Source organism: Ovis canadensis, chromosome 5 (assembly GCF_042477335.2).
Source record: "Ovis canadensis isolate MfBH-ARS-UI-01 breed Bighorn chromosome 5, ARS-UI_OviCan_v2, whole genome shotgun sequence".
In the NCBI taxonomy this organism is placed as follows: Eukaryota; Metazoa; Chordata; class Mammalia; order Artiodactyla; family Bovidae; genus Ovis; species Ovis canadensis.
The window spans coordinates 94,747,035-94,758,663 of record NC_091249.1 but is presented as its reverse complement, the minus strand read 5'-3'; the positions used below and the strand labels follow the sequence as shown (position 1 = coordinate 94,758,663).

At 39.4% G+C, this 11,629-nt stretch overlaps 1 protein-coding gene across 2 annotated transcripts in view; it reads right to left on the bottom strand.

Annotated features, from left to right (window-relative positions):
- Positions 1-343: 343 nt before the first annotated feature.
- ATG10 (autophagy related 10) overlaps positions 344-11,629 on the bottom strand; it is a 272,622-nt gene continuing 261,336 nt past the window's right edge. For both annotated transcript variants that reach the window (XM_069592576.1, XM_069592577.1), the window contains exons 6-8: positions 1,829-1,926; positions 1,077-1,192; positions 344-764 (exon numbers count right to left, since the gene is read on the bottom strand). In XM_069592576.1, the coding sequence (XP_069448677.1) occupies positions 727-764; positions 1,077-1,192; positions 1,829-1,926 (252 nt within the window). In that variant the 3' untranslated portion in view covers positions 344-726. The remainder of the gene's footprint in view (positions 765-1,076; positions 1,193-1,828; positions 1,927-11,629) is intronic.

Here is an 11,629-nt window from a genome sequence, read left to right as displayed (position 1 = left end):
GGCCTATTGGGAGACCAAAACAATATAAATAAATGCAGCTCAAAAGTTACATCCAGAGCAGAACTTCTTTAGGAGCAGGTACCTCAGAATCACCCGGAGGGGCAGTTCCAGCAGGTGGCCAGTGCCTATAGTTGAGAAGGATCCTCAAATGACTCTAAAGTGCGTCCCTCACTGACAGGCACTAATCTAGTTGCTCTAAAGAGGTGATTATGTTTTTCTCTTGGTTTAAGACCTTAGCAAGTTAAAATGAAAAACGAAACAGCAACCCCAAACCAGACTTTCCATGGTTCATCTTAATACCTTACTATTAAACTTATTGACAGACTAGTGAATGACAATCAAGTATAAGAAAGGTGACCATTTAATGAATATTTGCTTAACACTTTCCCATACTTTCTCACACACTGAGGCTCTCATGTGTTTCTCACAGCGACCTTGTGAGGTATCTTGTTATTCTCAAATCAAAGATCAAGAGAACGAGCCTCAGAGACATGACAGAAGAACCTGGAAGTGCCCGATGATGTCATTGTTTCTGTTACCAAGCTAGAGCTCTTTTTTGCTATTTTTAGTAATTTGTGTCTTTGCCGTGTTTCTTCTAAACATAGAGCATATCAGTTGCTGCAGACATTTACTTCCAAGGGCAAAAAAATCCACGTCAGAATCTCAGTGAGCTGAAATCTCATACCATACTGGCCCCATTAAAACCAGGGCCGGCCGCATAAACTCTCAGTGTTCTTCTAAGCTTTTTTGCTCAATAGAAGAATCTGAAGAACAAAACAAAAGCCAAGAAAATGAAAGAAGGTTAACTGAGCAGTAAAGACTTGTTTCAAGAATATCAATTCTAAAATAAAACCACTCAGCTCTGTGGTTGGGTGAGTGTTACTACAGGAAAGGCAAGAGCTTCCTAAATGAGTGGACGCTGGTTGTCTGGAAAACAAAACAGACAAATCAGTGTCCCGTCAGAGGTGAAAGCAGACTTAGAAAATGCTGGGTCCAGCAGGGGGGACACAGCCAAATGCAAAAGAGACCCAGGATCTCTGCAACAGGAAACGTGGAGTGCAGGCTTCTCTTTTTACCTTGTCCACTGACATTGCCTTCCTCCTGAGAGGCTGCTGTGGCGTAACTCAGAGGAAGATTCAGCCCGACAGCTGGCCCTACCATGCTCAGCCACGACGTGATGTAGTTGACATTCCTGGGAAGTAAGTGAAACACAGAAAACTGTCTCCACTGTGGTTGTTTGAGTAGTAGAAAATCATTTACCAACAATCAGAGAAATTAGGCTTTCTTCAAAGATGTGCACTGGTCACTTGGAATCTCAGCATTTCCAAATGCCAATCGTTGCTAGACAGGGACTTGGGGGCCAAAGAGGCTGAGGAGCCCCCACTAGAGCAGCTTAAGGGAAGGAGGGTCAAGGCACTGATGCTCTTGACTTTCCTCAATGATTCTAGTTTGACCCATCTGACAGCATTAGCTAAGGTAGCAGAGTGCAGTGGTGAAGAGTGTGGCTTGGAGGCAAGAGTGCCTGGGGTATGCTCAACAAGATATGTGACCTTGGTTATTTAGGCCCTCTGTGCATTAGCCTCCTCCTCTGTAAACCAGGTAAAATAATAGCACTTAGCTCACAGGGATGTTATAGAAATCCAGTGCGTTAATATATCTGAAATACTTAGAATAATGCCTAGAACACAGTAAAAAAATTCAATAAATGTTAGCCATTATTATTATTACAAAGAATATCTCTTTTTTAGTTTAGCTTTTAGAATCACATAAAAGGATTTATACTTTTAAAATAAGACTGAAGCCAATGTGTCTTGATGGTATTTCTTACCTATTGATTTTTTGAGAATTCTTTAACACAGGAATCATGAATTCACTCGTCTTGCAGGGATGAAGTACAAAAAAGGGTTGTCCAAGTATCGGATGCTCCTGGAAGAATCAGAGTTGGCCCAGGATTGCTGGCATGAATTACTTTGAAAAAGTTAAAATCCATACTCAGGTCTACTCCTTTAAGATAAAAGTTTGTTTTAAATTTCAAATTATTAAAAAATAAATTTCAAATTATTAAATTAGTATATAGATCGATTCCTAGTTTAAAATATAATTCATAATGCAAACATGAGAAAAAGGTTGGTGAGAAGAAATTATTTACTGATAGAGGATGGCACTCAATACAAACTGCAGATACATTTTATCTCGTTCTTTAGCTGGTGTTTCCTTTGGCCTATAATTATTCTTCAGCTTTAACTCAAGTCTGACCATTTGAACAATGCATTTCATTCACCTGTTTGTCAATGGTTCAGTTCAGTTCAGTCACTCAGTCATGTTCGACTCTTTGTGACCCCATGTACTGCAGCACGCCAGGCCTCCCTGTCCATCCCCAACTCCCAGAGTTTACTCAAACTCATATCCATTGAGTCAGTGATGCCATCCAACCATCTCATCCTCTGTCGTCCCCTTCTCCTCCCACCTTCAATCTTTCCCAGCATCAGGGTCTTTTCAAATGTCAGTTCTTCGCATCAGGTGGCCAAAGTATTGGAGTTTCAGCTTCAGCAACAGTCAGTGGTAAGGGAAGCAAAATTATTCGCACATTTTCCTTCCTTTTCTAAATGAGTATTTTGAGTGCACTGAGTCTTCATTGCTGCACGCAGTCTTTCTCTAGTTGCGGCAAGTGGGGGCTACTCTTCATCTCAGTGCGCAGGCTTGTCACTGCAGGCTTCTCTTGTGGAACAGTCTTGAGAGCTCGCAGGCTTCAGTAGTTGTGGCACATAGGCTTAGCTGCCCCACAACATGTAGAATCTTCCTGTACTAGAGATCAAACCCATGTCCCCTGAATTGGCAGGCATATTCTTAACCATGGGACCACCAGGAAAGTCCTCACATATTTTCTTACCTAAATTTTGCCAACATGTTCATTCTTTCGGGCCTAACTGCATCCAGGCACATGACCAGTGAGTAGACAGGGTAAAGGACAGGGTGGAAGAGGGGAATGACTGGCACTATTTAAACTGTAGGCTTCCCTGGTGGCTCAGATGGTAAAGAATCTGCCTACAATGCAGGAGACCCAGGTTCAATCTCTGGGTTGGGAAGATCCTCTGGAGAAGGGAATGGCAACCCACTCCAGTATTCTTGCCTAGGAAACCCCATGGGCAGAGGAGCCTAGTGGGCTACGATCCATGGGGTCGCAAAGAGTTGGACACAACTGAGCAACTAACACTTTCATTTAAATCGTACTGCTCTTGTCTGTCTCTCTCTTTCCCTTAGTTTCTCTGCTTATCTATGTCTCTCCTTTTGTCTCTCCCAAGCTTATGGAGCTGTTTCTATGAGTTCCAAGTCCATAAGACAGAACCCCACTGCCTTTATAAGAGAATGATTGGATATAGGATACAGGTCGAACTGCTAGCAGACTAGGGATGTAGACATCATTTGGTAAGCAATGGGGATCCCAAGATGGTTGCTATGTGGTGAGTGATCTATGCATAAATTTGACCAATCTGAAAACAGTTTTTATTGATAAATTTATTAGTTGCTTACATTGTGCATTAGCCATTATGCCAGAGACCACAAATTCCAATACTGTTATGATCTGAATGTTTGGGTCCCACAAATTCATATGTTGAAACCCTAATGTGCAATGGTAGGAGGAAGTAGGGCCTTTGGGAAGTGCTTAGGTCATGCAAGTGAGGGTCAAGAGCCCTCAAGATGAGATGAAGGCCCTTATGAAAGAGGCTTCAGAGGGCTAGCCTATCCTCTTCTGCCATGTAAGCACACAGTGAGCAATCTGCAAGCTGGAAAAGGGCCTGATGATAGAGGGCTGGAGATCTCAACCTGGTCTCAGGTTGAGATCAGCCTCGAGAATTGTTGTATATTAACTACCCGATATGTGATATTTTGCTATAGCAGCCCAAACAGACTAAGACAACCACCTATGAAGACCAGGCAGGCGACATGAAGGGGAAAGGCAGTGAAATGCACCAGCAAGTAACAAGGGCCACGTGGACCTGGAGAGTGCGCCCAGCCAAGCTTGTCCTTGTTACTCTGCTCCGGCCATGTGTGCCAGGTGGAATGCATGCTTGCTGTGCCAGGTCTTCCCACTTGTCAAAATAACCTAGACATCCAGATTTTTATGTAAAACCTCCTAAAGTTAAATATTGGCACCATTTGTTAAAAATATGGTGCAGGCCAAATAAAACAAGCCCGTAGGCTGGATTTGGACTGAAGGCTGCCTGGCTTCTTCCCCTGGCTGCTTCTCTCCTCAGCCAGTCCGAGGAGAAGTTGAACTCAGAGCTGTCCATGGGAAGAATTACACCTTACATCCTCCACTATGTCTGTGCACAAGTGAACACACCTATCCACAATAAATAGGAGGTACATGTACGGGTGACCTTGGGTGTGGAGAGATGAGTGTGTGTGTGTGGCAGGGCTGAGTTATTCATTGCAAGTAGGCTGGAGTATGAGTATGTCTCCTTAAAGGGGCCACCTCCAGATATCTCTGCCCAGGGTCCTGATTTACACACAGAGCTCAAGCCCCCACTCTCCTGCTCTCTCCTACCCCTCATTCCTGTTTCTAACCTGACACTGTGACCACAGCCCAGATATGTTATGCTTATCACCAAGTCCTCATGTCCAATTTGATTCTGGCTCCCCTTACTGGCCTTAAACTAATATTTATTAATTCATCACATATCTAGTGATCATCTCTTACATACCTGCCAGGAATAGTTCTGGATCTATCAATAGTTACAGAGATCACTCTAAGATAAACCAAGTCCCTCACCCCATGGAACTTACGTTCCAGTGCAGGAGATAGCCAGTAAACACATAGAACAAATAAGTAAAGAGGATAATCCAGATAATACTATATGCTATGAATAAAACAAAGCAAGGTAATACAACTTTGGTGGTAATAATTCAGATTTGGTAAAAGGGAAGGCCTTACTGAAGAGGTGATCTTTAAACAGAGATCAGGATGGCAAGAAAAATCCAACTGTGCAGAGAAACTGGACAAATGCAGAGACCATAGAGGGAAATCAGTACAGGAAATGTGCAGAGGAAATGCAAAAGAATTTTAGAATTATTCTGAACTAAAAATAATTGCTGTTTATAGAGCAGGATTTAAAAGGCTAAATTTAGTCTAAATTCTTCTTGGATTACTTGTATAGTAACCAATGGAAGAAATGAAGAGCTGTAACCAAATCTGTGAAGACACGTTTACCTTCTTTAATAAAATGAAACCTAGACCTCCAAGATAGCGCTGCATGGAACACTCATAAAGCAGAGAGTCAGCTTGATCATGCAGTCTCCACTACTCCAGGATGCATTCCCCACTTGGCAGCCCTTGATTATCATGGCCACTCCATGGGGGAACTCTCCAACTTTAAACACTTGAGCCCAAGCTTCATGTAGCTGAGGTAGAATGGACTAGTCAAACAAGACTCTACTGAAAGCCTGGGAATACTGAAAGGGTAACAAACACACAGAACAACAGGGCTCTAAAAGATCAGAGTGTTATAATACTGGGGCTCTCAGGCCCATCTGAGGGCTTCCCTGATAGCTCAGTTGGTAAAGAATCCGCCTGCAATGCAGGAGACCCTGGTTCGATTCCTGGGTCGGGAAGATCCATTGGAGAAGGAATAGGCTACCTACTCCAGTATTCTTGGGCTTCCCTTGTGGCTCAGCTGGTAAAGAATCTGCCCACAATGTGGGAGACCTGGGTTTGATCCCTGGGTTGGGAAGATCCCCTGGAGAAGGGAAAGGTACCCACTCCAGTAATCTGACCTGGAGAATTCCACGGACTATATAGTCCACGTGGTCGCAAAGAGTCAGACATGACTGAGTGATTTTCACTTTCACAGGCGCATTTGAAGCATGGGGGACACTAGGAAGAGATCTTGGCTGGGCTCTCCCTTTCTGGCCTGCATGGTGGATGGAAGCACTCACAATTACTATGCAAGAGTGTCCTCCAAAAATCTTAACCATTCATGGTTCAGTCTCCTTGAGGAGCTGGAAACTGTCATGAATCATGGCTTCATCACATAGACAAGACCTTGCCTCTCCCTTATAATAGGTCTGTGGCCTAACCTTTATAAGATCTCCAAAGAATAACCATATCAGTGTATAAGACATCTCCAAGAGATACAGAAACAGTTAAAGTTCAGAGGGTCATTTTCTAAGCAGATGTTGGCCCGTGTCACCTTGCAGCTCTGCTCATTAGATGCTGCTTAGTAAAGACCTGGACTTGAATCACATCTATTGCTCATTCCATATAGCAAGTAGATAAGAGCAGGCTTGGGATCTGTAGTTAAAAATTGAGCTAAGGCAAACCACTTAATCATTTCATATCTCTGTTTCCTTATCTGATAACTGGGACTAATGACAGCATATACCTCATAGATTGACTCTGATCCTTCAATGAAAAAAATGCCAGAAAACCATTCAAAATAGTGCCTAACATAAAATAAGCACTTAGTTGGCTATTACTACTCAATTTATTGATATTTAAATAGCTAAGAATCACAACACCTAGACATCCATAGTATGACTCAAGTATGTTTTTATAATACCCTACAACAAAGTCCAATTTCAATATCTAAAAATAAAAAGTTCCTATGTAGTTACACAGCATAGTTAAAACATCACTGACTAGTATCTAAATGTTTAGAAACATATGATAACTAATTATAACCAAGGATAGGAAAAGTCTGAATTAGTAAAAAGTCTATGTATATATAGCAGTTAGAATTATCAATATATTAATGTGTTAGTTGCTCAGTTGTGTCCAACTCTTTGCGACCCCATGGACTGCAGCCTGCCAGTCTCCTCTGTCCATGGAATTCTCCAGGCAAGAATACTGCAGTGGGTTGCCATTCCCTTCTCCAGGGGAACTTCCTGACCCAAGGATCGAACCCAGGTCTCCTGAATTATACGCAGATTCTTTACAATCTGAGCCACCAGGGAAGCCCAGTGGTATATATAGTCACTAGAATTATCAATATATTGATAGGACAAATTAATGGAAAATAATTTAAATGAATTTAAATTAAAATAATAGCTCAGACACTTCAAAAACACTTCAGTAATCTACAACATTTTAATATTCATTTTTCCTCACATAAAACAGTTACATTAGTATTTAAGGTTATATGCTGATAAAATGCATAGTAATGCTTGCGCAAAACACCTTTTTAGATAATAGGGACTTTCATGCTTTGCTGCTTCCTGGTAGCACAGATGGTAAAGAATCTGGCTGCAATGTAGGAGACCTGGGTTTAACCCCTGGGTGGAGAAGATCCCCCAGAGAAGAGAATGGCTACCCACCCCAGTATTATTGCCTGGAGAATTCCATAGACAACGGAGCCTGATGGGCTAAGTCTCTGGGGTAGCAAAGAGTTGGACACGACTAAGTGACTAACACTTTCACTTTATGCCTTAGAAGGGTTTTTAGAACAGCCTGGATAGTTTGTTAATGCAGGTTTGACCACCTAAGAAATACTTTGTCTTTTACTATAATTAAGAACTTGTATAATTAGACAAAATATATTTAAATGAATGTGTTTAAAAATAAAATGTTTAAATAGTATTTTAAAAATAAAAATTATATTGTTTTGGTAAGATGCTTTGGTTTGAAAAAGTCAGGTAAGGAGATGTTTGATCTCATCAGGAATTATAAAAAGGGATATTTTGTAATCTTTTGAGAAAAGTTTTATTAATAAACAACAATAGTAGTGGACTTCTAACTAGAGCAGGATGACATAGAGGTCAACAAATCTTGAAAAACAGGTATAAAACCGGACAAAATTGTAAAAAAACAATCATTTCTGGGATGTGAAAATTAACCAAAGGCAAATAAAAATTTTGACAGCTTTTCAAATTCATGAAAAGCTGGAAGAACGTTAAGTTAGACACAGAGACAGTCTGCAGCCTTCTTGCCCAGAAATCCTCCCCTACCAGCTCCACCCCCCACCTGGCTCCATCAACAGGGAGCTTTTGTGGGAGTGGAGCCAGTGACTAGAGAACCAATAGCAGAGCTGCCAGCAGGGGTGACTTGCACATGTGCAAGGGAGATACAAGAAGGCCTGACGAAAAGTAAACGCTAATGATGACTTGAACGTCAACGAAATTTGGATGGGCTCCCAACCCACATACACGGCCATGAATAAATGAGGGAAACCTTGTAGGCTTGAGGTATATAAGCACAACCTCTGTCTGATCACTGGCTAACGAAGGCAAGCAGACCAAGCTGGTGACCTCATGGAAACCAGGCAAGAACATGAACATTAAGAATGAAAGACAAAATAGAGACATCAATGGCCACATTTACAGAGTAGGCAAATTCGGAAGAAAAAATCTATAAAAGTTACTAAAACAAACAGACAAAAATAATAGCAAAAACAACAAAAAGGCAACCCTCAGAGAAAAATACTGGAATCCAGAATTGCTATTCTGTATTATCTAAAATGTCCTGCTGAGCTATCAGGGAAGCCCTCAGAGAAATTTATGAGGCATCAAAGAATCAAAACAGATGCACACTAAGGAGAAAAAGTCCTTTAATAAAAACTGACTCTGAGTGGGCCTGGTTATTGGATTTAAAAAAATTCAAAGCAGCTATTAAAACATGTATGAAGAACTAAAGAAAACCATGTTCAGAGTTAAAAGGAAAAAATTATAATAATGACTGCACATAAGTAATCTCAATCAAGGAACACAAACTATAAATATAACCAAATAAAATTTTGGAGTTGTAAAGTATAATAGAGAAATAACTCACTAGATGGCTCAATAGTAGATATGAGATGGCAATAAAAAGAATTAATGAATTTGAAGATATATTAATAGAAATTCTACAATTTGAAAGAAAAAAAATGAAGATGAAAGAACAAATCCTCAGAGATCTGTGGGACAATACCAAGCATACTAACAAACCTGAATTAGGAGTCTGAAAAGGAAAGGAGAAAGAGGCAAGGAAAATATTTGAAGAAACACTAGCTGAAAAGTTCTTAACTTTGATGAAAAACATTTAATCTACAGATACAAGCAGACCAGCAAACCCTAAGTAGAAACACAGAAATCCACACCTAGACATATTACAGTTAAATGGCTGAAAGCCAAAGATAAGAGGAAATCTTAAAAGTAGCAAGAAAGTAATAATTCATCATATAAAGAGAAATAAAAATATAGTAATGGCTGGTTTCTCATCAGTCCAGACAGCAGCAGAAAGACATATTCAAAGTCTTAGTGGGAAAAACCCTAGACCTGTCAATCAAGATTTCCATATCCAGCAAAACTGTCCTTTAAAAAAATGAAGGTAATATAAATACATTCCAAAGGAACAGACTGAGAGAATCCCTTGCTAATTCACTTACCTTATACTAAAGGAAGTTCTTCAGGCAATAATACCAGAGGATAACTGAAATCCACAGGAAAAAAATAAAAAGCATCATGAATGGTAAATATAAAAGGTGAGCTATGTATTTTTTTCTTCTCTTAGTTACTTTAATAGACAGGATTATATAAGCAAGAATTATAATACTGTAGCGTTGGGTTTATAACATACATAGATGTAGTATATGTAACAATAATAGCACAAAGGAAGGGAGGGAATAGAACTATATTGAATGAAGTCACTATTATTTTAGCCAGATTAAGTCAGTATTAATTTATATTTCTAGTGTTAGGATGTTAGAAGGGTATTGTTTTGAGAGCCTTTAGAACCCCAAAGAAGGCTGAGTGCAAAGAATTGATGCTTTCGAACTGTGGTGCAGTCAGAAAGCACCACTCTTGAGAGTCCCTTGGACAGCAAGGAGATCAAACTAGTCAGCCATAAAGGAAATCAATTGTCAATATTCATTGGAAGCACTGGTGCTGAAGCTGAAGCTCCAATACTTTGGCCACCTGATTTGAAGAGCCAAGTCACTGGAAAAGACCCTGATGCTAGAAAAGATTGAGAATAAGAGGAGAAGGGGGCGACAGAGGATGAGATAGTTGGATGGCGTCACTGACTCAATGGACATGAGTTTGAGCAAACTCAGGGAGACAGTGAAGGACAGGGAAGCCTGGTGTGTTGCAGTTCACAGGGTCACAAAAAGTCGGACATGAGTTAGCAACTGAACAACAACAACAGAAGCAAAAAGGTCCTTTTTGTTGATAAATAAATCATTGAAGTATATTATTAATCATGACCACTCTTCTAGCAACATGTTAAAAGTACTATATTTAATTATGTGGTTAAACAATTTACAGTTAACACCCAATGCTTTCTCAAATCAGCTTCTCTTTTGGTAAATTAACCAAATCACTAATTACTTTTCAAATGCAGATGGAAATTAATTTTTAAAATACTCAAAATAAATCCTTGTTTATATACATAATACTACTGAATACTACAAGGCTTTGAGTTATTAGGAATATAATAATAGGTATATAATGTAGAAAATAGTTTCCTCGATATGATTAGGATTTATATATTCCCTCATTCATTCACTTAACAAATATTAAGTCTTCTTGTGTGATAATTTATATAATGATTTAATCCTAACTAAAAGGCAAAATATCTGTAATTTTAAAATGTAGTTAATCTTCTGGATATCTTAATGTGGCAGAAGTGAAAGAATTTAAAGTTTGCCTTGTGACTTAAGCTAATACTATTTTTTAGTAACAGTCAATAAGCTGATCCTGCTAGCCAAGCAATTTTGAATTCAGACAAAGTAAGGTAGAGAATTTACAAATAATTTGAGGCATTTGATCAGTGTGGACAATCTAGATAATACTCTTCAAAAGCCATTTTTCTGCGATAGTGATTTTTTAAGGCTTATGCTATCAGGAAAGATTATCTGCATTTTCTACTTTCTCCTTCAGACAGCCAGAATCAGAGATGAAAGCATCTTTAGTTGGTTTAGGAATTATGTGTTGGAGTTCAAGAAAATCTAAAATCCTACACCTTATTTGTTTAACATACCATTTTCAGAAATGGAAGAACATCAAAACTGTCAGGATCTTTTTAGTGACATTTCTTAGATCAATTCAGAAGGTAAATTTGTGTGAAAGTGCTACCATCTGCTGTCAGTACTAATGAACTGATGCAAATCTGCACTGAGAAAAATGTCAGTGTGGAAATGCATGCAGCCAATGAACTGTGTTAGGCTTACAACTCAATAAACACTTCTACTGGAACAAAGTTCTGTTAAATGGTTTTCGTGAAAATAGAAATGATGGGTCAGATTTCTATCTCTGAAACTCCAGAGAAGTTATAGTGGCACATTCTCTTAGGAAATTTAATTTAGCAATGGTTAAATGTCTCATAAAATAAGTCTGACATGAATACTGTGAATTGGTTTCAGAACTATTAGATACAACTATCACAAGGAAATGATAATACTGCACCTTCATTCTTACATCTAATAAATATGATGAGTTACTTGGTTCATTTCTTAATTTTCTTGGCTCTCTAGGACATCACAAATATAATTTCACGTGCTAAGCTTTCATCTAGTTTCATATTCCAGACTGATCAAATTTGCCTTTCACTCTGGGTACATTCCTTAGAAATAAAGAAGGGTATCTCCCCGTTCCTTCCCCTGGAGGCTGGGAAAATGGCCATTGAGTGTCTACATTATCAGGTACTGTGCTAAGAGCT